This window comes from Rhinolophus hipposideros (genome assembly GCF_964194185.1).
Source record: "Rhinolophus hipposideros genome assembly, chromosome: 19".
Lineage (NCBI taxonomy): Eukaryota > Metazoa > Chordata > Mammalia > Chiroptera > Rhinolophidae > Rhinolophus > Rhinolophus hipposideros.
Window position 1 is genome coordinate 31,309,089 of NC_138065.1, and position 27,909 is coordinate 31,336,997.

At 40.3% G+C, this 27,909-nt stretch overlaps 1 protein-coding gene across 1 annotated transcript; it reads left to right on the forward strand.

Moving 5' to 3' along the window:
- On the forward strand, window positions 1-27,909 carry LOC308487009 (uncharacterized protein). Its single transcript, XM_081024617.1, has 6 exons — window positions 1-63; window positions 15,719-15,979; window positions 25,028-25,076; window positions 25,368-25,474; window positions 25,924-25,976; window positions 26,247-27,909. The coding sequence occupies exons 2-6, from the start codon at window positions 15,733-15,735 to the stop codon at window positions 26,403-26,405; spliced, it is 615 nt and encodes a 204-aa protein (XP_080880743.1). The 5' UTR covers window positions 1-63; window positions 15,719-15,732; the 3' UTR covers window positions 26,406-27,909.

Consider the following 27,909-nt stretch of genomic DNA (forward strand, 5'->3'; position numbering starts at 1 on the left):
GAGAGCAGCTGCTTCTACGACATGGATGGCTCCTCTCGCGGCTGCTGCTCGCCCAGGAGACAGGTAACCGGTTCTGGTAGGGCTGAGAGTTCACTTTCAGTTTCTTTCCTACTGGTCTGGAATCTGGGCTCACCCAGCATAAAGTGGGTACTGTGCAGCCTGAAAGGATGGGAGAACAAGGTACCCCCCCTTCCCTTAAACTGTTCCCTAGAGTGCTGTATATCCCAACCCCAAATTACAGGCACAATCTGACAACGGTTTATGTGGACAATGAGAAGGTATATTGTCCTTGTGGTTGGGGTATGTCTAAGGCTTATGGGAAAAGGAGTGAGCTGTAGGTTTAGTGCTTCATGATAAACCATTTGGGAACCTACAGGCAAATGTATATTGTTGGCTAAAATTTCCCCCATCTGTCCTAGATCCCAAGCTAGACAGTGAGCACCTTGAGGGCATGATCCATACTTTAGTCTAGACTCTTTGGTCTCCCCAAACCCAGCACAGTGGTTGGCACGTGGGGATTTGTCTATACCTGCATGGCCTAATACAAGGAACACCTGAAATGCGGCTAGTTTGAATTGAGATGTGCTAAGGTAAAAAATTCATAGTGATTTCAAAGACTTAGTAGGAAAAAAGAATGAAAAGTAGCTCATTGATAATTTTTATATCAGTACAAGTTGAAATAATCCAAATATGTTTTGGATATGTTGGGTTAAATAAAATGTATTAAGATTAATGTCACCTGTTTCTTCTTAAAATGTTGCTACTGGAACATTTTAAATGACACATGTGGCTTGCATTATACTTCTATTGGACACATGTGGTCTATTATATACACTGCCCTGGCCTCCATTCTCCTACTCTTTCTCACTTTCCTCAGCTCTCTGGTCAGACTAGAAATACCCTTCTCCCAGGGCATCTGAAGCCATCAGAATCTTTTAATGGCCAGAGTAGGATCTCTTGTGTAGTTTATATTTGTTGAATCACTGATTACACCTTTAGCAAAGTTGTTGCTCATGCCATGTAATGTACAATCACATCCTTTCTTCTAGGATAAAGGACTTCAGGTGGCAGCAAGCAGGAGGGGGACCAACTTGACCTAAGCATAAGGGCCACCGGCTTTGTAAATGTTATCTCCTTTAAATTGGGTATTATTTACTTTTTCAGATAAAGAAACTGAGGCTCAGAGAGCTCCGATAACTTGCCCAAGATCAGCCTCCTAGGAAGAGGCTCAGGGGCAGAACGTGAACCTTGGTGTGCCTGGCTAAGCAGCAAGTTTTCCCCACACCAGTGGCCCGTGGCTTCATGTTTACACCATTTGAAATGAAACTGCAGGGGTTCCTCCACTTATTTGTAGGTCCTATTACGTCTGCACACGGAAGGGGCTCCTTAAGGAGACCCCGGATGGTTTATTCCTTATCACAGTTTTCTAGATTGTGTAAGGAACGGGTCCAGGGCTGGGTGTCAGAACACCTGTGTGCTTCCTAGTACTGAGCGGCCCCTAACTAAGTGGTCCAGGACAAGAAGCTTTCTCCTCTGAAAAACACAGAGGACCTTTGCAACGTGTGCTCCTAAGTCTGCTGGCTGGGGAAATGGAATGAGGCTGCCCTTGTTGCTTAATCCCTAATCAGCTACACCTGGAATTAGAGGAATTTTTTTTCTAAATATGATTTTTCTTTTTTAATACTCTGAGAACCTGTTTCCTCACGTCCAAATTTCTGTTGAATGTGCTGAAAACTAAATTCCAGACAAGGGAGTCCATGTTATGTGGATGGGCAGGAAATCTCAAATTCATTTTCAAGGATTAGGAGGCTTTTGATGACCCCACAAGGGTGGGCGTTTTCCAGCCCGACTTCATAGGGTGTCTGTCTTGAGAATTTTTGGTATCTTTGCTCCAATGACTAGAAATCCTCATTATCTGTTTAGCAGATCGGAGGGGAATGCCAAGTTTTTTTTATAAACCTACTTATTAATCCTCCCTGAAAAGTTGTTTTATAAGAGCAGCATCCAAGCTGGGGTGCCCTGAGAAGAGCTCTCTTCAGGACACTGACGGCCTCTTCCCTTTTCAAAGCTGAATGTAAAGAGACATAAAGTGCAGCCTGGGGGCTCTTCCAGCTGCAGCTCGGATAATCTATGTGCAGTTAAGTTCCCTAAGCAACCATCCCCTCAGCTCAGGCCTTACTCAAACCTCTTCATTCAATGCCCACTGATTGCTGCTAAGAAGGCCAATGAAGATTAATTTTCCAAATGATTTGTCATTTCTTGTTCTCAATCTCTGCACGGTAAATTTAAGTGTCCTGCAGTATAGTTAGTTCTAAATGAATTTCAGGGTGAATAATGATTTTTATCTGCCCAATTTGGCAGAGCCTTAAATTAATTCACTGCTAGTCTTTGAGGGCTTGATATTAAAAACAATGCGTCAGGGAATACATCCTTTCTCTAAATCCCTTTGAACCTTGGTTCTGGGGTTCAAGCTGAGGTGGGGAAAATAGACAGAAAGAACTGTTAGTAAGGATTTGAAAACCTATTTCTTTCTTAAGGGTGCTTATTAGCATAGCAGTGAGTGCCGGTCTATTGTTCAATGCGTACCAACTAGTCAGGACCCTTGCCTAACAATGTATATCTGTAAATCAAAGAAGGGAAACATTTTATATGAACAAAAGTCCTATTAAGGTATTTCTGGAAAACAAATAAAAAACAAACAAGCTCTTAAAGATCTTTTGACTTGTTGACAGTCGAGATTGTCGAGGCATATATGTTACCTTCAAATCAATTTGTTTTCCTGTGAAAATCCATGAAAAAACCATGGGAGGGTAACCTAACATTCCTGGCAGCAGTTTTGATATGAAAAACAAGATAAAGATGTTTTTCTCTTTGCTAAAGCTTTATATACCCCAAAAGACCATGACCTTCAGAAATGGGGGCTATGTCTGAAAAAACAAAGGCAAAAATGACCTGAATCTGAACAAGGCTATAAGGACATGTCATTACCTCAGGGAACAGAGTGGCATTTCAGAAACTGCTGAGGCACATTTATATGTGCTTTTAACTGGGTCAAGAGCATTTCAAAGCAGGGAGCACACAGTTGGCACTCAATAAATGCAGAATAAACAGGATGTGGGAGGAGCCAGCTCTCTGCTGACCTGCTATTTTTGTTGGCCCTAAAGCATCTGAAAGGGCTTTGCCTACCATGAAGCTTAGAGGAAAATAGTGGGACACACACATGCCTACTCAATGGTCAACAGAACGATGGGAGAGAAAGCCAGATGTCCCGTCCTGAGGCCAAAGCGCCTCCCTGTTTGGATCTCAGGCTCCTGATGGAGCTGGGTTGGCAGTGCTGCCCTGGGCTGTGCCAGCAAGGGCAGGGAATGAAGACGAGGGAGGGAGTGGAGAAGGGAGGATGGAGAAAGGACAGCTCCTGTGAGGGGGGCTGCAGGGCCTACGCAGAAAGCCTCCGACAGCATGATTGGATGCTGGATGCCAACATCTGGGTGATCCAGCAAGTCCTTCCTATGAGTGGCTCAAAAAGAAGATATAAAAAGACCAAGGAATGCTGGCTGGAATGTCCTGTGTGTGGTGGAGGAGCCTGGAGGGTGGAGGGCGGGAGGATACGGGAACCTGGAGTCCTTCCTCCAGGCAGCAGATTCTTCCTGAGCCACCAAAGATGCTCTGCTTCCACGGGCTCCTTTTCTTTATAGCAGCCTCTTACTTTACAACATATATTTATTTAACATCTGCTCTGCACAGGGCTTTGAATTTCAAAACGAGCTAAATATAAAGTGACGCTAATGAGCCTCAGGTGCTGGATGCACTAAGTGAAGGTGACATTTACTGAAATGTGCTTTGGAATAGAATCCCGGGAAAGTGGAGACGCCTAACCCTTGCTCATCACATATCAAAATAGATTCACGGCGGAAAAACAGGTTCATTGCAAAGCTGCTTCACTGACCTACATTAAAAGAAGCAAATGGTACTGGAAAGAGATCAGAGTGGCAAGATAAATTACAAGCTTTGTTAGATGCAAGAAAGAGATGCCCTGTAAATAGAAGGGAAACTAGTGGTGGTAAAAAGTCTTACTGTCATGAGTTTTTTTTTTTTCTTTTCCAGGCCCTGGGTTCATAAGCAGCTTCAATTGTGCCCAGGCTGCCTTTTGACAATTCCACTGCCTCTGAACACTTCTTTTCAGAAACAATTCTCACTTTCCAAAGCTTCTGTTATGTCAGTACCAGAACTCTTTGAGTTCTCAACCCAGTCCCCTCCCTCTGGCTGCTCTCCTAATTCCAGTTCTCTTCTTTGAATATTGCTTTTCCCCTTTCATCATCAACCTTGTGAGGGCCTGCTGCCCCAGGGGAGGCCAGCTCTCTCTCCACACTGCTCTCTTCTGTCTTTTCTCTCTTCTCCTCTTTCAACACGATGTATGCTCACTGCAGAAAAATTAGGTAACACAGACAAGAAAGAAGAATATAAAAATTTACTTTGTATGAGGAATGTCACCACTCAGGGATAATTATTCTCACCACTCAGGGATAATTATTATTAATATTTTAGGTATTTACCTTTCCTTAATGTGGACATGGAAAGATGGCCATAATCTATTGCTAAGTGGGGGAAGAAAGAATACACAGCACACACATGTACACACAATGTATTTATTTTAATGGTGTATATTTGACATTCTTTTGTGCTACCTGCCTTTTATTGACTTGGCAATATGGTGTGAACATTTATCCCTGTCAATATATTGGTTTCCCAAGATCACTTTACTGGGTAAATTGCATTCCACATTATGGATATCCCACAATTGGCACAACAACCCACCATTACTCTGTATTAAGGATGTTTCTCAACTGCCTGTTTTAAAGGTCTTGTCAGGGACTTGTCTTACAACCGAATCTTTACACACACGTCCTTGGCTATTTCCTCAGGATAAATTCCTCCAAGTGGAGTTGCTGAGTCAAAGAAGGATGGACATTTTCAGGGCTTTTTGATACACATCACAAAATTGTCCTTCACAAAGGTTGTGACAGAGAATATCCATCCCCAGAACACTTGCCAGGGGCTGAATATCTTCATTCTTTCTTTGTTAAAAAATGGTTTCATTATTTATTTGTTTGTTTGCTTGTTTATTTAATATGTATATTTAGATTGAGGTAACATTGGTTAATCACACTATATAAATTTCATGTATATGACTTTATAATTCTATATTTGTGTACTCTATTGCATGCTCATGTCCAAAAGCCTAGTTTTATTTGTTACCATATATTTGACACTTTTTACTCTCTTCACCTTCCCCACACAACCCATTCCCTCTGGTAACCATCATTCTGTTGTCTGTATCTATGAGTTTTGTTTTGTTTGTTCGTTTGTTACTGTTTTGTTTTATATTCCACATATTGGTGAAATCATATGGTTTTTGTCCTTTTCCATCTGACTTATTTCACTTAGTGTAACACCCTCAAGATCCATTCATGTTGTCAAAAATGGCAATATTTTCATCTTTTTTATTACTGAGTAATATTCCATTGTTCATATATATACCTCATCTTCTTTATCCATTCATCCATTGATGGATACTTAGGTTGTTTCCATACCGTGGCTATTGTAAGTAATGCTGTAACAAACATAGAGGTACATACTCGTATATCTTCTTGAATTAGTGTATTCATATTCTTCAGATAAATATTTATATTCTCCAGTAGAGGAACTGCTTGATCATATGCTAGTTCTATTCTTAGTTTTTTGAGGAAACTCCATACTGTTTTCCATAATGGCTGTACCAACTTACAATTCCACGAATAGTGCATGAGGGTTCCCTTTTCTCCATTTCCTCACCAGTACTTGTTATTTGTTATCTTTTTTATAGCAGCCATTCTAACAGGTGTGAGGTGATATCTCAATGTGGTTTTGAGTTGTATTTCCCTAATAATTAGCAATTTTGAACATCTTTTCATGTAACAGTTGGTTATCTGTATGTCTTCCTTAGGAAAATGTCTATTCAGATCCTTTGCCCATTTTTTAATTGGGTTGTTTGTGTTTTCGTTGTTGAGTTGTATGAGTTCTTTATATATATTTTGGATATTAAGCCATTATCAGAAATATCATTTGCAAATTGTCTTCTCCCATTCGGTTGGTTGTCTTTTAGTTTCATTGATGGTTTCCTTTGCTGTGCAGAACTTTTTAGTTTGACGTATTCCCATTTATTAAAAAAAAATGGTTTTAAATTGTTTTAATTTAATTTCTATTAATTTCTATTAATTATTAGTGAGATGGAACTCATTTTATAGATGTATGCATCTGACCATTTGCATGTGTCTTTGTCCGAGCATTTCTTGAGCAACAGTTAGGTGCCAGAGATTGGGTTTATAGCAGTGTGCAGTGATTGAGGAGACATGGCTCCTCTCTGGAGGGACTGCAGTCCAGTAGGAAAGCCAGACAAGTTTACAGAAGATTACAGCAGTGTGTGACATGTGCTATGGTCAAATGTGCTGCGTGGGGGCATCACGCAGCCTAGTGACCTTGAAAAGTAGGGGTCGAAGAAGGAAGGTTTCCTGAAGGGCTTAGTTCCAGTGGAAGAGTAAGAGGCAGGGAAAGGTGTCCTGAGGCCTATACATAGACAAGAATGAGCACAGATTTGGGGAAACTTTAAGAAGTTTAATTTGGTGATAGCATTAAGTATAGAGGAACTGCTAAGAGATGAGCCTGGAAAAGTGGGCAGGGCCCAGGTAGTAAGCTTTTTATGCCTGTGTAAGGCCTTTGGACAATATCCTGAGCATGGCTGGGAGACACTGGCTGCTGTCAGGCAGATTCATGCACAATAATAATATATGTGAGGGAACATGCTTCTAGGAGAGAAGTAGATGCTTCGTTGGCTGCCCTCTACCCCAGTCCTTTTTCACAAATCACTAGAAGATGCAGTTATTACTGGTTTCTATGGCACTTTTGTAGGTCCTCAAGTAAAAGCTTTCAAGTTAGTAGATTATGTACTTCTCAATAATAACAAAGCAAAAACATAAATTGATTCTATATAAATTATATACATAAAATTATTGAATACAAAATAGTATAAAGTTAGTGTTTTTGTCGCAATCATTAGGAATGCAAAATCTCTGGGATATAGCAATTTGTCATAAGATAGTTTCAGTCGCAAAATAATTTTCATGAAAACAAAACTTTGTGTGATACTTTTAATGCTTGCTTCTTCCAATATCTCATTTTCTATAGAAATAAATGGTCACTAGATTTGATAGTCTTTCTGTTACTTTGTGAATATTAAGTGTTTTTTAAAATTAATTTTAAATGTGAGAAACTACATTTTCCACTGGTGGCTGATACTGTCAAGGTTGATATATTCTGAGAGCTGCAATGGTTTTAGTAAAATGTGTCCAATATATTATTGCTGCAAATATATTGAGGCACTTTGTGTGAGTCAACTGCATTTGAGAAAGCTGCTTAAAGATTTTAGATCCTCATACATTACATTTTCTACCATGTTCTTCAATTTCAGTTAGATATTTTTAATGATTGTAAAAGTTCATGTCTATCATAAATTTTCAAATTATACGCGTTATCTAGAATATTTAAAAAGCCACGAGATTCTTTGAGTATTATAAACCTTTTCTTAAAAGAGATATTGCTGTTTCCAATACAGAAAAAAATGTGATTCTGATATAGACCTTTGGATTATAAAAGGGCTAGTTATGGAATTCACAATTAAAATGAGTCTTCTCTTTCCTATTTCTAGTGCTTTCTATTTTGGAGAAGTTGGGATCAATGTCAAGAGACTGAAGTTTGCTTAGCATCAATAATACATATTTCATGAACTTTGTTTTATGAACTGTGTTAAAACTTTATTTTCCCCCCAAGTTTCTTAAATCCAGTAGTGTTTTCAAAGACATTATGTACATTAACTTTCGATGTTTGCTTATTTTGACATTTGTGTTGTCAAAAATGTGTCATATGTTGTCATAAATTTTATGCCAAATTGGTGCTGAGCAAATATATTTTAAAAAATATATTTTAAAAGGATAGCTTTGGCTTGTGTTCCAGAATCTCTGTCTTTACTATTATCGACGATTTCTAAAAGAATGTTTCATATTGCCTCTAATTGAGTTTTTCATGTCACAGTGGTTTCAAATCGACTTTTCCAAATATGAGTCTCCTCAAATTTATATTTATGAGTAATTCTGTTTTCAATACTCTCTAGCATTTTACTGAAGTCAAACAGTCCTTGGATGATATAACAGAATTTGGTGATTTCTAAAGAACTTTTTGCTATATTACTCACTACTAAGTTTAAAGATTGGGCAGCCTTAGAATCTTTTGGGGGATCTTATGGTGAAATCCACTAAGTTTACCCTAAAAATTTTTTATTATTGTCATATCCCTGCTCCCTCAAATTATTATTACCTAAATTCAGTGATTTTTGTTGGTTCTCTACTAAAAATCTGTATAGTTTTTCTCCAGCTGTGTCATTTACTTTTGAAAAAAATATTTTTAATGTTTTCACAGAGGCATATTTTGCATTTTGAAAATTTACATATGTAAATATAACTTCCATGCCTTACATCAGGAGATGTGCCTCGATTATTTACTGTGTAATATTTAGCATTTCTTACAATGTTCAAAATGATTTCAGTCAATAAATCTTCTATATTTTAATTACTTGATTTTTTTTTTGGCATCTACTAAATAATGTATAATGTTATTTGGTGTTTGTATCCTGGATATATGTTCTCCTATAATGGTATTATTAATCTATGATATCTGCAAATGAAGAAAATTCTTATAATGCTCATACATCTTGGATGATCCTCTGAATGCTAGATAATGTCTTGTTAAAAATAGAATTGTGTTTATTATGTGTTTGACAAGAGCATGCCAATATTTTCCTCATCATATAGAATCTGTTTGCAGCATTAATAATTAAATATATTTCAAATCCAATTTGAAATTTACATACATAGTATGACTATTGACGTTTATTTCAAATTCCTCATGTTTACAACAAAAAGGGTGCTAAATGCTCCCAATCTTTGTATTCTTTTTTATTTTCCAGTTGATTTTTCATTCCCAAAGAGCTGGCAAAATGTAGAATCCTTTGAAGTATAATAATGTAACCAGAATATAGTTATTTTCCCGACACAATTTGGAAAAATTTGTGTCTGTTATATATCCAAAAACATCGAACCTGTATTATCTTTTGTAAAGTAAACATTTCTTACTCGAGGTGGACAATTTTCACCAAGAGTGTGCCCTTGTTTCATATTTAAATTATATGGCTCTGTGTTTGGATTCTTTGCATTTTTTCCCCTAATTTTTCTTGAAATCCATCAGTCATGGTGGAACTAAATAGAACTGAAAGGTAAATTCACATTCCACTTACATTTCTGTGACACATTTACTGAAACCAATGGTTTTGAACTTTTATTTTTTATTTTTTGGCATTCCATCTTTTTCTCCCCATATTCAACAATACAAATAGTTTTATTTCATTTCTTCTGTAGTCATATTTTCATTTCCTGTTTTTGTTGATATGTTTTTTCTTTCCAATACCTTGGGAGAAATAATATATGAGCGCAGTATTTAATTTTAGAATTTGTAATTTTAAAAAATAATATGTAGCAAGCTGTGAAATTTAACTACAGTTAATTTTTGTCCTGAAGAAATTTCCAGTAACCAACCCATAAACAATAGCTATGCTTTAATCAGCAGTTCATTATATAGAAGTCTCTAATGTATGAACATAAAATAATTACTTTGTGTGTATGTAATGATAAACATTAATTGCTACAAAAGTGGAATATGTTGCAACGAAAATCTGGTAGATTAAAATTAGGAACTCTGAGCTACCATTCAGGCAGACAACAGGAATTATAATGCAAAATTTCAAATTTAGTCAATACACAAATATTCATAGAGGATTTCAAAAATGTAGCTAAAAATCAAAACAACACGTTGAAAAGCACCTCCTTGTTTGGAAGCACTAATTACTGTAGATGTTTTAAATCAGCAAGGTCCTTATCAAACTCATTCTGCTGCAATTTATGAAACAAGTAAATGTCAACACTGTTAGAAAAAGTCTTCTATCCTTCTATCCATTTATCATAATAAACAAATTTTGTTAGGTAAGATATTTTATTTTTGTCTGCCAGAAAATTATTGTAATGAGACTATAACTCACCTACCTTTGGAGTCAGTAGTTAAATAAAACTGTGGCTAAAATTCAAAAACATAATGAAGTATAAGATGCGGGTTATTTCCTTGAGCAATAAACAACCTGAACAACTGTCCTGGGCTACTTTAAACATTTGTGTGGCCGTTACAGTTAATAAAGTGCTCCCATGTACATAGAAACAACCTGTGTAGGAAATGGAGGAAAGGCTAAGGGATTGTGAGAACTGCATTTGGATGCTGGTGATGATATTTGCTATGACCTTGGCCAATTCACTCACCACTCCCTAAGAATTCTGTTACCTCATCTACAAATGGGATAAGTACACCTAATCCTTCCAGCTGCTACCTGGCGGCCACAGAAGAAGTCCCCAGTTCTGAGTAGTAAGTGAAATTATGAGATGTGCTTGAGGTTTTCTTTTCACAGTTGATAAAATGTGCTTTCTTAAAAAAACACACAACCAATGTATTATATTTTGCAAATCAAGTGAAGTATATGTACAGGGCTGGTACGGGGCAGTAGTTCTGATGAATTTGGATGAGTTCCTATTGAGTCACCTGTGGACGGTTGCTATTTCACATGTTTACTGGTGACCTTCTGTGGGAGCCCAAGGGGCTGACATTCTGATTTTCTTAGGAAACCAAATGTGAAGGCAATTATTTGAGGCTTGCAAAGAAGCCACTGTGCAAACGGAAAACATAAGGTGATCTTTAAAGCAACCCCCAACCAATAAATGGCTCTGTTATAAACCTCAAGAGGCACAAGCGTTTCTATTTTGAGAAATGAAATTTTGCAAAACAATCAGAAACACATTTAAAGTCCCAGAAATGGTGAGAATATTTACTTCAGAGGAAATTAGGAGGAAATTTGCTTGAACATCGTCCTCCCCTCTGTTCCTGATGGCCCTGCTTGATTACAGCAGCACATCTGTGGCCAGCCTGGAAAAAAAGGCTGTGTCCAACCTTTTATCCGTTCAGCAAGCGTTTACTGGCGGCCTGCTATGTCCCAGGCATTCGCCCCCGTGCTTGGAAGATGAGTCAGATCAGATCTGGTCTCAGTCCACACAGGGCTCTTGAAGTCTAGTTTGTTAACTGTCTTGCTTACACCCTGTTTTCCCAAGATTCTGTCCCGTCTTCCTTCCACCAATCAAGCTTTCCTTTATTTTTAGGTGCCCAGTGCTCCTTCTATTATCAATGATTTCAGATGTTCATTCAGGGAGAAGTGACTACATGTTTCAACTGCTGTACCTGGTATCTTAGTCTCAGCCATGCCCATAGGAATTCTTCCCATTGTGCAGGACCAGCACAAGTGCCACTTCCTACAGGCAGCCTTCCCTCATCATCCAAATTAGAAATGACTGGTCCTTCCTCACTAATCTGATAGCCCCTTGTTTATACCTCATTTTAGCACTTATCATACACCTGCTTTTTGTTACAGCTGTTGAGGCCAATGGATATCTTCCCTTATAGACTGGGGTGGGAGGGTGAGGGGATAGCACTCTCTGAGCCCAGGCCCATGTCCAGATCTTCTCTACCCCTGCAGCCTGCCTTACCCTGCTGGGTACATATCAGGCGCGCGAGTGTGCGCACACCTGCACACACACACACACACACACACACACACACACACACACTCAAACACACATTTTGGCTGGATTGGATTTTTTTTTTTTCAAGTTTAGCTGCCCAAAATTAGCTTGATCAAACTTCTCTGTTGGTGGCACTCTGCCATCCTGGGTCTGTGCATGACTCTTTTGCTCTATTTATTGAATATTTTTGTGTCTCCTTTCTTCTCTATGCCCATTCCCCTTCACCCAACCTCTTCACACTTGCCATAGACACACTCTCCTGTTTTATTAAAGTGCAACCTCCTAATCCATCTAAACAACCATAAGGTTATTTACACATTTGTGTGACCTTGAATGATACTTGGCATTGTTTTGGGTTGAATTTGCCTTTGGCTAAGGGAATGAAGGACCTCATTGAAATTTCAGGCACCAGCAGCCAGTGAGGAAGTGTTTTTGGCAGCGTGGGTGACTCCTGGAATCATAGTGGGAGGAGACAGTCTGGCACAGGCTTCTACTTCCTCTTTAGGCTCCCCTGGCCTCAGAGCTTTGCTGACCCCTCTGTCCTCTGAGCTCTGTCCCCTCTGGCAGAGCTGTCTAAACAGCTGCCACATTGCCAGCCAGGAGGCCCCAGAGAGACTCTCTCTGACAAGAGATTATCTGTCCTCCTTGACGTATATTGCTGTATGAGAACAGTTATTTGTGTCTCTCTTGCGTCTTTTGGCTTACACCCCGTGATGGATCACACTTTGGTGAAATGCCCCTTTTCTTCCTTCTAGTGAAGAAACACCATAAGTCCTTAGACCAGTGGTTCTCAAACTTTTTGGTCCCAGGACCCCTTTACACTCTTAAAAATTATTAAGGAGCCCAAAGAGCTGTTGCTTATGAGGTCTGACAATTAAGTTCGCAAACTTGTTGCAACAATGTTGCTAAACTTTTTTGATATCAGAGGGCTTATTCATTATGAATTTGTACCAACTGAACAAACTGTTAACCAAGTTTACTATTTGGAAGTGCTGAAAAGGCTACATGAAAAAGTTAGACGACCTGAACTTTTCGCCAACAATTCATGGCTCTTACATCACGACAATGCACCAGCTTACACGGCACTGTCTGTGAGGGAGTTTTTAACCAGTAAACAAATAACTGTATTGGAACACCCTCCCTACTCACCTGATCTGGCCCCCAGTGACTTCTTTCTTTATCCAAAGATAAAGGAAATAGTGAAAGGAAGACATTTGGATGACATTCAGGACATCAGGGTAATACGACGACAACGACAGCTCTGATGGCCATTCCAGAAAAAGAGTTCCAAAATTGTTCTGAAGGGTGGACTAGGTGCTGGCGTTGGTGCATAGCTTCCCAAGGGGAGTCCTTCGAAGGTGACCGTACTGATATTCAGCATGAGGTATGTAGCACTTCTTCTAGGATGAGTTCGTGAACTTAATTGTCACATCTCGTATATAGGTTATAGTTATTTGTGTTTGCCATATTAGAAATTAAAACTGAGAATATTTAGAAATAAAATAATACTAGAACCGTTGCACATTAACATGTTTTTATGAAAAATAAACATTTTCCGAAACATAAAAAATGTGGTGAGAAAAGAGGCATTTTACATTTTTGCCAATTGTTAATATTTGGCTTGATAGAAGAAAGCTAGATTCTCCGATCTGCTTTTGTATTCAGTTTGTTGCTATATCACATGTCATGTAATCTTTGAAAAACTGTACTGTGTACTTGAGCAAGACTGAGAGGGAAACAGGCAACCAGCCTCTCAGTACTATTATGAAAATTGTTTTGACGTCATCAACCCTCTGCAAGGATCTCTGACACCCCCAGGGGACCCCCAGACCACGCTTTGAGAGCTGCCTGCCATCCTAGACCTCCAGTTTCTTGATGGCAAGTCCATCCCCTGTTCATCCTTTTAACCTGGGTTTGAAGTGGGTATGGTTGGGACTTAGTAAGTCTTGTTTGAAATATTTGGAAATATCCGTGTCACTGAGGGTCATCACACCTATCACAGTCACCCAGGGAAACACTCCACTGATTCTAGTGCTGCTAGTGCTGATGACATTTGGATTCCGAAGGAGGACAACTTCTAGAGGTCCTGGCAGTTCTGTTGAATACTTTCAGTGGTCTCAGATCTTTGTCCTTTGAGGACCATTTTGATTTTTGGAAACAGCCGAAAGCCAGTTAGTGTGACATATAGTTAATAATAATGGGTAATCAATTGGGTAACATTACATTTTGTATTTTTAAAAAGTGACATCAACTTCTTAAAATTTGGATTGCAAAACTACTTTGATAACTATTCCTCTGATTCTACACACCTTCACATATGTGCAAAATGTACACATTTAATAATTGCACCATTGTTTGAAGAGCAAAAAATTGGAAACAATCTAAATGTCTATTACTAAGAAACAAATTAAATAAACCGTAGGTATCCATAGAATAGAACACTCGGCAGCTGAAAAAAAGAATGAGAAAGTTCTGTAAATATTAATAATAAATTAACTCCAAGATATATTAAGTGAAAAAGCAAGAGGCAGAGTAATCTGTATAGCATCTGTAGGAAAAAAAGCTATATTGTGTGTGTGTGTTTATAAGTCCGTGTGTACATGTATTTACTCATATATATATAAGGCATACAATAAATTGGAAATGCTTGCTGCCTCCAGGGAGGGGAACTTGCAGGCTGTGGTAAAGGGTGGAAAAGCAGTTTTTCAAAGACTATCCTTTTGTACCTTTTCAATTCTAAACCACATGGATGTTACCTAATAAAACAAAAACTTTTAGAAGCCCCAAACTGAAAAAAAATGATGTCCTGTCCTCCTTCCAAAATTGAAAATAAAAAGAATTCCTAATACTTAGAAAGGCTATCCTCTGAAAAAAAGTTCTTAGTATTCCTTGAGCAATATTATGATTATTAGGAGAAATGTACAATGTATAAGGTGACATGTACAAAGGAGACAGTAGAAGGGGCAATGTGATGCATTTGTATAAAGAATTAGACATTTTTGTAGTTGTGCCTTATTCCTCTTCTCATTCATGCCTCATTTCACAAATAAGGAAACTGAGTCCAGGCAGGCTAAGTGATTCATCCACGTCACCTGGGCTCTTGGTTCCAACTCATCTTGTTGGGGGGTTTCCCCACTGCTCCTGGATGTGCCTTTGGGGGAATGTGGTGGTGGGTGAGGAGACAGAGCATGACAGATCCTCTTTCATATGGTCTTAAACACGCTTCTCTCCTCAGCTCAAGCAGGCGCTGGAACCTGAGGCAGCAGAGAAGGCTTGCGGATCCCAACCTTCCCCACATTCTTCCCCAGGCCACACACATCCAGCAAGGCACCTCCTCCAGGCTCTTCCAGAACATTGATCTTGGTGTTTGGTTGGCACAGCTCCTCTTTTTCCAAACTTGGCATTACCTAGTTCAAGCCTCACCTACTTTATGACACAATTTGGTTGGTTCAGTGACATTGGCTATTTCAAATCAACTCGTTCAGAAGTTAAAGATTTGCCATCGGCTAAGTGATTCAAATCTGTGGTGGAGGCTCGCCATGATTCTGACAGAGGTTGAGTGGCCCCTGTCAGGGTGCTATAAAGGATTCATTCATTCATTCATTCATTCATTCATTCAGCACATACATATTGAACCTATTCATTGTGTGAGGTATTGTTCTAGGCACTGGGGACAGAGTGATGACCAAAACAGATAAAATGTCTGTTCTTGTGGAGCTTACATTCTTGTGACGAGAGTCTGACAATCATCAAGTAAATAAGTAAATGATCAAGGTAAATTCATATACTAATACTAATAGATCAGAGGGTGATGTTACAGAGAAGCTGGGGGCCTGACTTTGGACCATGTGCTTGGGGAAGCCTATCTGAAGATGCTTCCTTAAGAAGAGTGCTATCTCAATACCTTTTGAGGCCCTCCCCTCCAGTGGAGAGATTCTAACATTCTTCCCATCTAACAGGTTCCCGTTGAGGAATGAAAGAGATGGAGGAGAAGAGGGGTGCCAGCTCCCTGGGGTCCTGTGTCTGCCAGTTGATGCTAAATACCTCTGAGAGAGTCTGCTTCCAGCTAAAGGGGACCACGTGTCCCAGAAACCTCAGTACCTGGGACAAGAACTCCCTGAGTGGACCCCTTGTCGAAATGAATTGGACGAACTGTAGGTTCCAGGACTCCAGAGCCAGCAATGCCTTCCTGGACAACCGCACACCACTGCTTTGTTTAGGTAAGACCAATTGAAAATAGGCAAAGTAGCTATTACTTATTGTTAAATAACAGTCTGAGCATTTAGGTCTTGAACAACCCCAAGACGTAGGTATTCATGCTAGGTGCATCTCACGGATGAAGAAAACAAGGCTCAGAATGGTTAAATAACTGTCCAAAGATTACAAGTTAGGAGATGCCTCAGACCTACATCACCAGACTCTAAATCTCAGGCTCTTTCATGATATTCCCCTCCACCTTGTTCCCCTTATACCCAACCAACCCTTCCTTCCCAGGACATGTCCTAGTCTTTCTTACCCTGGATGGACACTCTCATGCTGTCTGTCCTTCTTTCTGTAAACAGGTGTGTCCTACCCTAGGCAGCCTCTGCCAGGTGGGCCACAAACTCTCCTCTCATTGCTCTGGACTCATGTGTGACATCTCACTCCAACCCACCCTGCTCCACCACATACCAAGCCCTGGGACTTGGCACCTCATCTTGGGTGTCAGTGCTGTAGGCATGGGGAAGATCTGGTTTCCAAGTTCCCTCCCTACTCCTTGCCCAGCATGTGGGTAGGAGTGTCAAAGAGAAACTTGGTAAGGTCAGCCATCTTACTCAGAAGAGGGACGGAAAAAAGGTAGAGAGGAAGTGAGCTGTTTAAGGTTTCTGACACAATTCCATCTGGCCTTAGTGCCCCAGGAGGCTGTAATTCTTGATGCTTTCACACCTGGATGCTGTTTATCATCAGTGGATATTAGATTGCCCTAGTGATCCTGTATGTTCCCTCCATCTAACCTTCACAGAAATCTCTGCACTTGGGTGTCTGAGTAGCCAGCTCCCCAATATTTGGAGGTGTTGCCTATGAGGGGTGAATCATGCAGTTCCACTTCATGGGGGAAGACATAGGAAGAGACCTGAGTACAGGAAAAGAGAGCTTGGGATTGGAATTGCAAACATGGACTCAAATCCTGGATCCAGCCCTTAGCTGGGGCACGTGGCTTACCTTGAGTTTCCTCACCTGTACAGCAGGAGAGTTTGGCTAAATATGTTTTCAGATTCCTTCTAACTCTGAAAATCCAGGGACAGACTGTGGCTGAAAAGGGGTCTTGGGGTCTCCATCCCTTGATACAGGAGAAATTTTTTCACAGTATGAATAACAGTACCCCCCCACCCCCACCACCACCATAGCATGGACAGGCTCTCACAACTGCCACCTCCACCGAGTTCTAGCCCAACTAGCTGATGTCTTGACCCTTTCCCACTATCTTACATGCCCTTCCCAGGGTACTGAACACCTGCATCATCTTGGTTGTCTTTTTTCTGGATATCCTGTCATACATGGTAACCTTTAACCCTTTGTAAGAATGGCAGAACTCAAGAATGAAATGATCACACAAAGACAGCAAAGTGCATAAACGTACAATTTTTTTTCTTTCTGTTTTCTTCTTTTTTTTTTATTAGTTTCAGGTGCACAAGACAAAGTAATATTTAGATGTTTATCATTTATATCCCTCACACTGTGTGCACCCCCCTCCCCCATCCACTATCCCTCTGACATCGCACAGAGCCATTACATTTCCACTGTCTCTATTCCTAATGCTGTACTCTGCTTCTTGTAAGTATATACATACATACATGTATATATATATATATATACGTGTATATATATACACATATATATACATATATATATATACACAAACTTGTAATTGACATTCATTATTGTTCATTATTGTTCAGCTTCAGCTTCAGGTGTACGGTGCAGTGATCAGGCATCTACATCATCCCTGAGGTGGTCTCCCTTATGAGACAAGTGTCCATCGGATACCCTACAAAATCTTTACAACATTATTGATTATACGTTCCCCAAATTAATTTTCAAAACCCCTGGCCATCTTGTGGTTACTGACTGTTTTCTAATCCCCTCACCTTCTCCTTTATCCCCACCCCCCCTTCCACCTAGCAATCCTCAGTTTTTCCTCTATATTTCCAAAACTGTTTCTGATTAGTTCATTCACTTATTCTTTTATTTAGATTCCACATATAAGTGAGATCATATGGTGTTTGTCTCTCTCTGTCTGACTTATTCCACTTAACATAATGTTCTCTAGGTCCATCCATGTTGTTGCAAATGGTAAGATTTCTTTCTTCTTTATGGCTGTGTAATACTTCATTGTACAAATGTACCACAGTTTCTTAATCCAGTCATCTACCGATGGGCATTTCGGTTGTTTCCATGTCTTGGCTATTGTGTATAGTGCTGCAATAAACATAGGAGTGCATAAAGATTTCTGAATGAGAGTTTTGGATTTCTCCGGATAGATACCTAGGAGTGGAATTGCTGGATCATAAGGTAGTTCCATTTACAGATTCCTGAGATACCTTCATACTGTTTTCCATAGTGGCTGCACCAATCTGCAATCCCACCAACAGTGCACAAGGGTTCCCTTTTCTCCACATCCGCACCAGTACTTGTTTTTTGTTGATTTATTGATGATAGCTATTCTGACTGGGGTGAGGTGGTATCTCATTGTGGTTTTTATTTGCATTTCTCTAATGATTAGTGAGTTTGAGCATTTCTTCATGTGTCTGTTTGCCATCTGTATGTCCTTTTTAGAAAAATGTCTCTTCATGTCCTCTGCCCATTTTTTAATTGGGTTGTTTGTTTTTTTGGAGTTGAGTTGAGTGAGTTTTTAAAAATAAATTTGTGATATTAACCCCTTATCGGATATATCATTGGCAAATATCGTTTCCCATTCAGTAGGATCCCTTTTTGTTTTATTGATGGTTTCCTTTGCTGTGAAAAAACTTTTTAGTTTGATGTAATCCCACATGTTTATTTTTTCTCTTACTTCCTTTACCCAAGGGGATATATCAGTAAAAATCTTATTCCGGGTAATGTCTGTGAAGTTTCTTCCTATATTTTCTTCTAGGAATTTTATGGTTTCAGATCTTACATTTAAGTCTTTAAGCCATTTTGAATTTATTTTTGTATATGGTGTAAGGAGATGGTCCAGCTTCATTTTTTTGCATGTGTCTGTCCAGGTTTCCCAACACCACTTATCGAACAGACAGTCTTTACCCCATCGTACAGTGTTGCTTCCATTGTCGTAGATTAAATGGCCATATAGGCATGGATTTCCTTCTGGACTCTCTATTCTGTTCCATTGACCTATGTGTCTGTTTTTATGCCAGTACCATGCTGTTTTCATTGATTGTAGCCTTGTACTATAATTTGATGTCAGGTATCATTATACCTCCCACTTTGTTCTTATTTCTCAAGATTGCTGAGGCTATCCGGGGTCTTTTATGGTCCCATATAAATTTTAGGATTATATGTTCTATTTCTGTGAAAAAGGTCATTGGTAGTTTGATAGGAATTGTGTTGAATATGTATATTGCCTTAGGAAGTATGGACATTTTAACTATATTAATTCTTCCTATCAATGAACAGGGTATGTGTTTCCATCTATTTGTGTCTTCTTTCATTTCTTTCTTCAGTGTCTTATAATTTTCTGAGTACAGATCTTTTACTTCTTTGGTTAAATTTATCCCCAGGTGTTTTATAGTCTTTGAAGCAATTGTAAATGGGATTGTTTTTTTAATTTCTCCTTCTGATGTTTTATTATTGGTATATACAAATGCAACTGATTTCTGAATATTAATTTTGTATCCTGCTACTTTACTAAATTCATCTATCAGTTCTAATAGTTTCTTGGTGGAGTCTTTAGGGTTCTCTCTATATAGTACCATATCATCTGCATATAATGACAATTTTACTTCCTCCTTACCGATTTGGATGCCTTTTATTTCTTTTTCTTGTCTGATTGCTGTGGCTAGAACTTCCAGCACTATGTTGAATAGAAGTGGAGAAAGTGGGCAACCTTGTCTTGTTCTTGATCTTAAGGGGAATGGTTTTAGCTTTTCCCCATTGAGTATGATGTTAGCTGTGGGTTTATCATATATGGCCTTTATTATGTTGAGATATGATCCCTGTATTCCCACTTTCTTAAGGGTTTTTATCATAAATGGCTGCTGGATTTTATCAAATGCTTTTTCTGCATCTATTGATATGATCATGTGATTTTTATTTTTCATTTTGTTAATGTGGTGTATCACATTAATTGATTTGTGGATGTTGAACCACCCTTTCATACCAGGGATGAATCCCACTTGATCATGGTGTATGACCTTTTTAATGTATTGCTGAATTCCGTTTGCTAATATTTTGTTGAGGATTTTTGCATCTATGTTCATTAGAGATATCGGCCTGTAGTTTTCTTTTTTGTGGTGTCTTTGTCTGATTTTGGGATCAGGGTGATAGTGGCTTCATAAAAAGTGTTTGGGAGTCTTCCCTTCTTCTGGATTTTTTGGAAGAGCTTGAGGAGAATAGATGATAATTCTTTTTTGAACATTTTGTAAAATTCACCTGTAAAGCCATCTGGTCCAAGGCTTTTGTTTGTTGGGAGATTGTTGATTACTGATTCAATTTCCCTGGTGGTAATCAGTCTATTCAGGTTTTCTGTTTGTTCTTGAGTTCACCTTGGAAGGTTGTATGCCTCTAGAAAATTGTCCATTTCTTTCAGATTTTCAAATTTGTTGGCATATAGTTGCTCATAGTAATTTCTTAAAATTTTTTATATTTCTGTGGTATCTGTTGTCACTTCTCTTTCATTTCTGATTTTATTAATTTGGGTCCTCTCTCTCTCTTTTTTTTAATGAGTCTGGCTAAAGGTTTGTTGATTTTGTTTATCTTCTCTAAGAACCAACTCTTGGATTCATTGATCTTTTGTATTGTTTTCCTGGTTTCTAGTTCATTTATTTTTACTCTGATCTTTGTTATTTCCTTCCTTGTACTCCCTTTGGGCTTATTTTGCTGTTCTTTTTCCAGATTCCTTTAAGTGTGAAGATAAACTGTTGATTAGTGATTTTTCTTGTTTCTTTAGGTAGGCCTGCAATGCTATGAATTTCCCTCTTAGGACTGCTTTCTCAGCATCCCATAGATTTTGGGTCATCGTGTTGTCATTTTCGTTTGTCTCGAGATATCTTTTGATTTCTTCCTTGATCTCCTGCTTGACCCATTCATTATTTAGTAATAAGTTATTCAGCCTCTATGAATTGGTGTGTCTTCCAGTTTTTTTCCCTGTAGTTCATTTCTAATTTCATAGCACTGTGGTCAGAGAAGACAATTGGTATTATTTCAATTTTCTTAAATTTATCAAGACTTGTTTTATGGTCTAATATATGGTCTAAAAAATATTCCATGTGTGCTTGAGAAGAATGTGTATTCTGCAGCTTTGGGATGAAATGCTCTGAAAATATCGATTAAATTCAAGTGGTCCAATGTGTCATTTAATGCCGTTGTTTCCATATTGATTTTCTGTCTGGAAGACCTGTCCCTTGTTGTCAGAGTTGTGTTGAAGTCCCCTACTATGATAGTGTTACTGTTGATACCTGTCTTTATGTCAGTCAATATCTGTTTTATATATTTAGGTGCTCCTATGTTGGGTGCATTGATGTTTACTAGGGTTATGTCCTCTTGTTGGATCGATCTCTTTATTATTATATATTGCCCATCTTTGTCTTTTAATATGTTCTTCATTTTAAAGTCTATTTTGTCAGATATAAGTATTGCAACTCCAGCTTTTTTCTCACTTCCATTTGCATGAAATATCTTACTCCAACCCTTCACTTTCAGCCTGTGTGTGTCTTTTGATCTGAGGTGAGTCTCTTGTATACAGCATATACAAGGGTCTTGCTTTCTTATCCACTCAGCCACCCTATGTCTCTTGATTGGGGCATTTAATCCATTTACATTTAAAGTGATTATTGATAGGTAGATAGTTATTGCCATTTTAAAATTTGTAGTTAGATTGTTTTCATCTTTCTTCTATTTACAGAAGTCCTTTTAGTATTTCTTGCAATGCTGGCTTGGTGGTAATAAATTCCTTTAGCTTATTCTTTTCCGGGAAGCTCTTTATCTCTCCATCAACTTTAAATGATAGCCTTCCTGGATAAAGCAATCTAGGTTGTAGGCCTTTGTTTTCCATCACTTTGAGTATCTCCTGCCACTCCCTCCTGGCCTTCAATGTTTCCGTAGAAAAGTCATTTGATAGTCTTATGGGAGTTCCCCTGTATGTAACCCTCTGTCTTTCTCTTGCTGCTTTTAGGATTCTCTCTTTGTCTTTAACCTTTGCCATTTTAACTATAATGTGTCTGGGTGTGGACCTGTTTGGGTTTATCCTGGTTGGAACTCTCTGCACTTCCTGGGCTTGTATGTTGGTTTCCTTCATCAGGTTAGGGAAGTTTTCGGACATTATTACTTCAAATATGTTTTCAATCCCTTGCTTCCTCACTTCACCTTCTGGTATTCCTATGATGCGCATGTTGTTGTGCTTGATGTTATCCCAGAGGTCTCTTAAACCATCTTCATTGTTTTTTATTCTTTTATCTTTCTGTTGTTCTGTTTGGGTGATCTCTGTTAACTTGTCTTCTAAGTCGCTGATCTGATCCTCTGCTTCATCTAACCTGCTGGTAATTCCTTCAAGTGAGTTCTTAATTTCGGTAATTGTGTTCTTTAGTTCTAACTGGTTGTTCGTTATGATTTCTACATCCTTCTTTATGTTGTCTCTAAGCTCCTTAAACATTCTTATCACCAGTGTTCTGAACTCTGCCTCTGATAGGTTGGTTACCTCTGTTTCATTTGGTTCCACTTCTGGAGGTTTCTTCTGTTCTTTTATTTGGGACATGTTTCTTTGTTTCCCCATTCTGGCTGACTCTCTGTGTTTGCTTTGCTGTATTAGGTAGATCCCCTAGAGTTCTTAGTTCTTGCTGGGTTATCTTATGTAGTATGTGTCCTTTACATTTGACTTGCACTACTTCCTTCTTCTCCTTTGCATGTGCTCCAAAGGTGACTCTTGTGTTGTGTACATTGTCCTGTTAAAGAAGATCTTTAATTGCTTTTCGCTTGTGAGTAGGTGGGGTTAACTCCTAGGCTGATTAGTTGTGAGACTTGGCTCTGCCCACCGCAGGGTGTTCTGCTGCATGAGGGTTGACAACTTAAATGTTGTTTGGCCTCTATGGACTCTTGTGCCTGTAGAGAATTCCCTCTGGGTGTGTCACTTGTAGGTCAAACCCGGTAGTACTCTGGTTTGGTCTGGAGTTGGCGTCTGGGTGTTTTGAATCTTGTGCCTTTTGAGCTGGGCCCTGGTGTAGGGCAATTTCAGAACAAAGCAAATCACCAAGCACAACAATAACAACAAAGGAAAAAATCAAATACATTCACATGTAAAAACAACCGACAACCCACACTCAACACAGGCAAAGATATAAAGACAAAACAAAACAAAAAACAGTGCCAGTCTTGGCTTAAGCCCACCAAGTAATCTCCAGGTTGTCCTCTGCTGTACCAAAGAGTCCCCTGCCTATTGTGCAGGCAGAGCCGGTCACCTGGTGCCCAGAGTGACGTTGGGACTGCAGATTTAGATGCATGGGGCTGAGGAGTCTGGGTGGTAGTTTCTACAAAGTCAGTGCAGTTTCTGCCCTTGCCTGCACATATGTGCACTGAGAGTAGCACCACCAGCCCTGTGTCCAGTTCTCCTGAGTCTTAGGGCACTTCTTCTGTGTGTGTGTGTGTGTGTGTGTGTGTGTGTGTGTGTGTGGCAGGCAGGAGATTTCTGAGCTGCTGAAAGCCCAGAGCTGCGTCTGCCGCTTACTGCTGACCCCTGGTGTCGCAGTTGTAATTGTCCTGCCCTACGCAGGCCAGAAGGGGGGGGGGGGAGGGAGGGGCTGGGGATGGAGGAGTCTCTTCTCTCCTAGTCCAGCAAAAATCACACTCTTCCCAGCCTTTTCCCTGGGTCAGAGCTGCCTGCCAGTCTTCCCAGAGCCTGAGCACTAAGGCTCCTCTGTAATCTGACACTACTCCTCAGTTCAGGGGCCAGTTTAAGTCTCTGGAAGGGCGGGGGTAGGATTGGGAGAGTGGGGGTAGGGGCCCAGGTATGGACCTAGGGCCCAGCTGGAGGTCTCAGCTGAGGAGGTTATTGCCTCAAATGCTGGATATGCTGCCCCCTCAGTGGGAGAGATCAGCTGTGGGACGCAGGGAAAGAGCCCACCTCCTGGCTTTTGTTTCCTCTATTCCATCCTGGGATCCCTTGCGTCTCTGCAGCTGCGGAAGCTGGCCACGTTTCCACCTCCGCAGGTGCGGGCCGCGTCCCCACAGCCTTGGATGCAGGTCGTGTCTCCACTCCGCTCCCTTTCCTCTTCCCCTGCTCGCCCAATTTGTCCACCTTCAAGTAATCCTTGCATGAGTCTCTTAGCTGTTCTGCGTGATGAGTAGAAAGTCCTTTGATGGGTTATAGATGTCCTGTTTGTGAGGAGAATGCAAAAATGCACCCCGCTGCTGCTATTCCTATGACGTCACCCAAACGTACAATTTTAAGTCAGAATGATGTGCGTTCCAGTTCAAACTCTGCTCTTACTAGGTCAATGACCTTGGGCTGGTTTCTTTCCTGTAAGATGGGAATAATAATTATTCCTATCTCATTGTCTATTTATAAAGATTAAATGAGATAATAAATGTGCCTGGCATATATTAAGTCTCCAATAAATAAATGGTAGCTAATATTACCATTTAGATCCTATAGAGCTCATTGGCATGTGTGTTGTCTTAGTTCAGGCCGCTATAACAAGTTACTATACACTAGGTGGCTTATAAACAACAGAAATTTATTGCTCATAGTTCTGAATGCTGGGAAGTTCAAGATCAAGGCTCTAGAGTATTCAGTGTCTGGTGAGGGCCCACTTCCTGGTTCATAGACAGCTGTCTTCTCACTGTGTCCTCACAGGTGGAAGGGGCAAGGGGGCTCTCTGGGCTCTCTTTCATAAGGGCACTAACCCCACTCCTGAGAGCTCCACACCATGACTTAATATCTCCCAAAGGCCCACCTCCTAAAACCAAATTGGGGATCAGGTTTTAACATATGAATTTTGGCAGGACACATTTAGTCTATAGCATATGTGTAAGAATTACTCTCAAATCTCCTTTTTTTTCCTCTCTGACCCTTTCTTCAGAGAACATCACCACCCTGAAGCCAGAGACTACACCTGAAGAACTCAACAGGTGGGTGAGACAAGGGCTGGACCTATGGAGGAGTACTGAGGATCTTGGGGAAGGGGCCTGCTTGGCCTGAATATGGGGATTGGTGTGAGTGAGACCATAGCCATGGAGACTGGGGCAGAGGAGTGAAGCTCAAAATGGAGGCAAGAGATGGTTGGCTATTGGGGACATGGAAGCCCAGAGGTGGGAGAGCTCCTGAAGAAGTGGGGAGGTCCATGCGCAATTTTATGGATGGTTACCAGTGCTAGTCAGAGCAGCTGGAGTGTCTTCATTTCTCTTGTTTGCTTTCCTCAGCTTAGGTACAGCAGCAACAGCTATTTCTGGCTCCATTGGTGTCGTGGCCCTCATCTTGCTCCTAGTGGGTCTCTTATCCATGACCCTGAAGAAATGGAGGCATGAAAGTGAGTTGAACAAGTTGGTCCTGGAACTGGGAAAGGGAAGAAACTGGGGATAGAGATAAAGAGGCTTTATGGGGGAAAGAGTGGGTAAGTTTCAGTGTCTGTTCTCTGGAGTTGTCAGGGACTCCGCATATAATAACAAGATTTATTTATGATACAAATTCTTTATGCTGAAAGCCATATATAAGCAATTTGCATATATACTGTGGTTTATATGCATCAACTAAAAGAACTATTGATGCCAAATAATCTTATCTAAATAATAACCAACATTCTAAAGTGTACCAATACTCCCACTGCCTTTTCCTGGGCACTTAGCTCAGTCTCAGAGGCCCAATGGATTGAATGTGTGGGTTTGAATTTCAAAGTTCAACCCTAAGTCCAGCAATCAACTAAGTAAGGATGATTACTGCCCCAACTCAGGCTGACTCTGAGTTTATTAATTTTTCTAGGACTATTTAAGAAACAACTGAGGCATCAGAACAACTTTCTCCACAAATCCTTGGTAAGGAAAGAGTCAAGTACTACCCAGAGGGGCTCCCAGTCATCTCCGCCGTGATTTCGTGCTCTTTCCTAGATAGACACTATATGGGGTGTTGGGGATGAGGCAGAGAACAGCCCTAAAAGTAATGTTTTTGAAAAGGGATCCAGGACCTGGGCAGCAAGAAGCCAATGTTCTACTTGCTGTCCTGTAGGGAGAGCAGTAGCGGGTTTTGTCTCTGGGAAGTCGCTGGTACCCAGCCATCTGACTCTAACTGGGTTCCTGTCTCTGAAGGAGCTTTCCTGCCATGAAGATGCCATGTATTCCAATGTGATCAACCTGGCCCCCTGGAAAGAGGATGACTTCGCTGTCTATGCCAACGTGCCCCCTTTTGATCGTCCCAGGAGGACATCACCAGACCAAGTAGAATATGCCTCTATTGTATTCTACTGATGGCAAGCTGACGAGATGCTTCAGCATGGAGAGAGTCAGATCTATGCCTTGGTTGGATCCTAACACGGCTTTTGCTTTAGATGTGTGTGTGTGTGTGTGTGTGTGTGTGCACGCCCATGTATTTTAAAAAATGCATAAAACATACTCTGATGGAGGTAAATGACTGTGTATTTCATCTAATTTATTGGAAGCAAAGTACAGTTCTAATGGAAAGGAGTGACATATGAGAGGCAGAGGAATACTCTTCCCAACCATCCACAGGCCCAGATTCCTGAGACAGACTAGCCAATAAATGAGCCCTTTCTAGCTCCTGCCCCTCTAGATGCTAGAGCTGAGGAAGAGGGTTCATGCTATTCAGGGTCCAGCTTCTGGATTTTGTCTCTCCTGTTCTGCCCTGTCGGGAATTAACACCTGGTAGGATTAATTATGAGTCATGCTAGTGTCTTTGGAGACGTGATGGCTGACTATCTTGGATGTCTAGACAGTACACCAAAGGTTTGGTTAGGAGGTGTAGAGGGCCTGCTTCTTACTGAGGGAGTGAGACATGAGCTCCCTCAAAGAATGGAGGGCCACCAGGGAAAGGAGCTGAAGAAAGAATGCCTAGTGGAAGTGGATACATGTCACCACTGACCAGGGACAGCTCCCATGGAAACTTCGAAAAATGTCTGAACTTTGCAATTAAGTCACTCCTTCCCTTCATTTGAAAACATTTATTAAACACCACCACGATCTAGAATCAGATAGATTCAATATAGCAGTGAACTCAACAGACAAATCTTTGTCCTCATGGAGCTTACTATCTAGGAGAGAAAGACAGGCAATGAACAAATAAGCAAATATACAGACTGCCAGATTGTGGCATGTGCTGTAGAGAAAAATAAAGCAAGTCCTGGGATGTAGGGAATACCAGGGGGGAGTGGATCACTATCGGATGATCAGGGAAGGTCTCACTGACATTTTATCTAAAGAAAGTGAGAGTGACACCTGAGGATAAATGGGGAAGAGCATTCAGGAAGAAGGAACAGCAAGTGCAAAGGCCCTGAGGTGGATTGAGCCTTACATGGTCCAAGAACAGCAAGGAGGTGAGTCTGTCTGAAGTGGAGTGGATGGCATGGGGAGATGAGATTTGTGCAGTTAATTAGCTCCAGAGTTTGGGAAGCCGTGATCCAAGGCAGGGTTTCCCACAGCATAGTACATGAGACATTAGTGCTGAACCCCCTGGTCCTCTGGGGATTCTGCCTCTGGTTGTACCACTATCCACACTCCTGTTGCTTTCATCTGTTAACCTCTAGATTTACTCCTCATTTACAGGAGCCTGATTCCTGGTCTCCATTCCACCCGAATCCTATCGTCACCCAAAGTGATTTCAGTGTCAACATAGACAGTGCTCCCTCCCTCTGACCTCGAAGTTCCCCAAAGTGTGTTCTAGTTATGGGAGATGTTAATAAGTCTTAGGATGGAGAGAGTAAATGAGATCTATGACATATAAGTTTGGGAAATAATG

Excerpts from the sequence above, each read along its gene's own strand:
- LOC308487009 (XM_081024617.1), top strand. The coding sequence starts at position 15,733 with ATGAAAGAGATGGAGGAGAAGAGGGGTGCCAGCTCCCTGGGGTCCTGT. Across the intron at positions 15,980-25,027 it reads CACACCACTGCTTTGTTTAG|AGAACATCACCACCCTGAAG; the intron begins GTAAGACCAATT and ends CCCTTTCTTCAG. Across the intron at positions 25,077-25,367 it reads ACACCTGAAGAACTCAACAG|CTTAGGTACAGCAGCAACAG; the intron begins GTGGGTGAGACA and ends TGCTTTCCTCAG.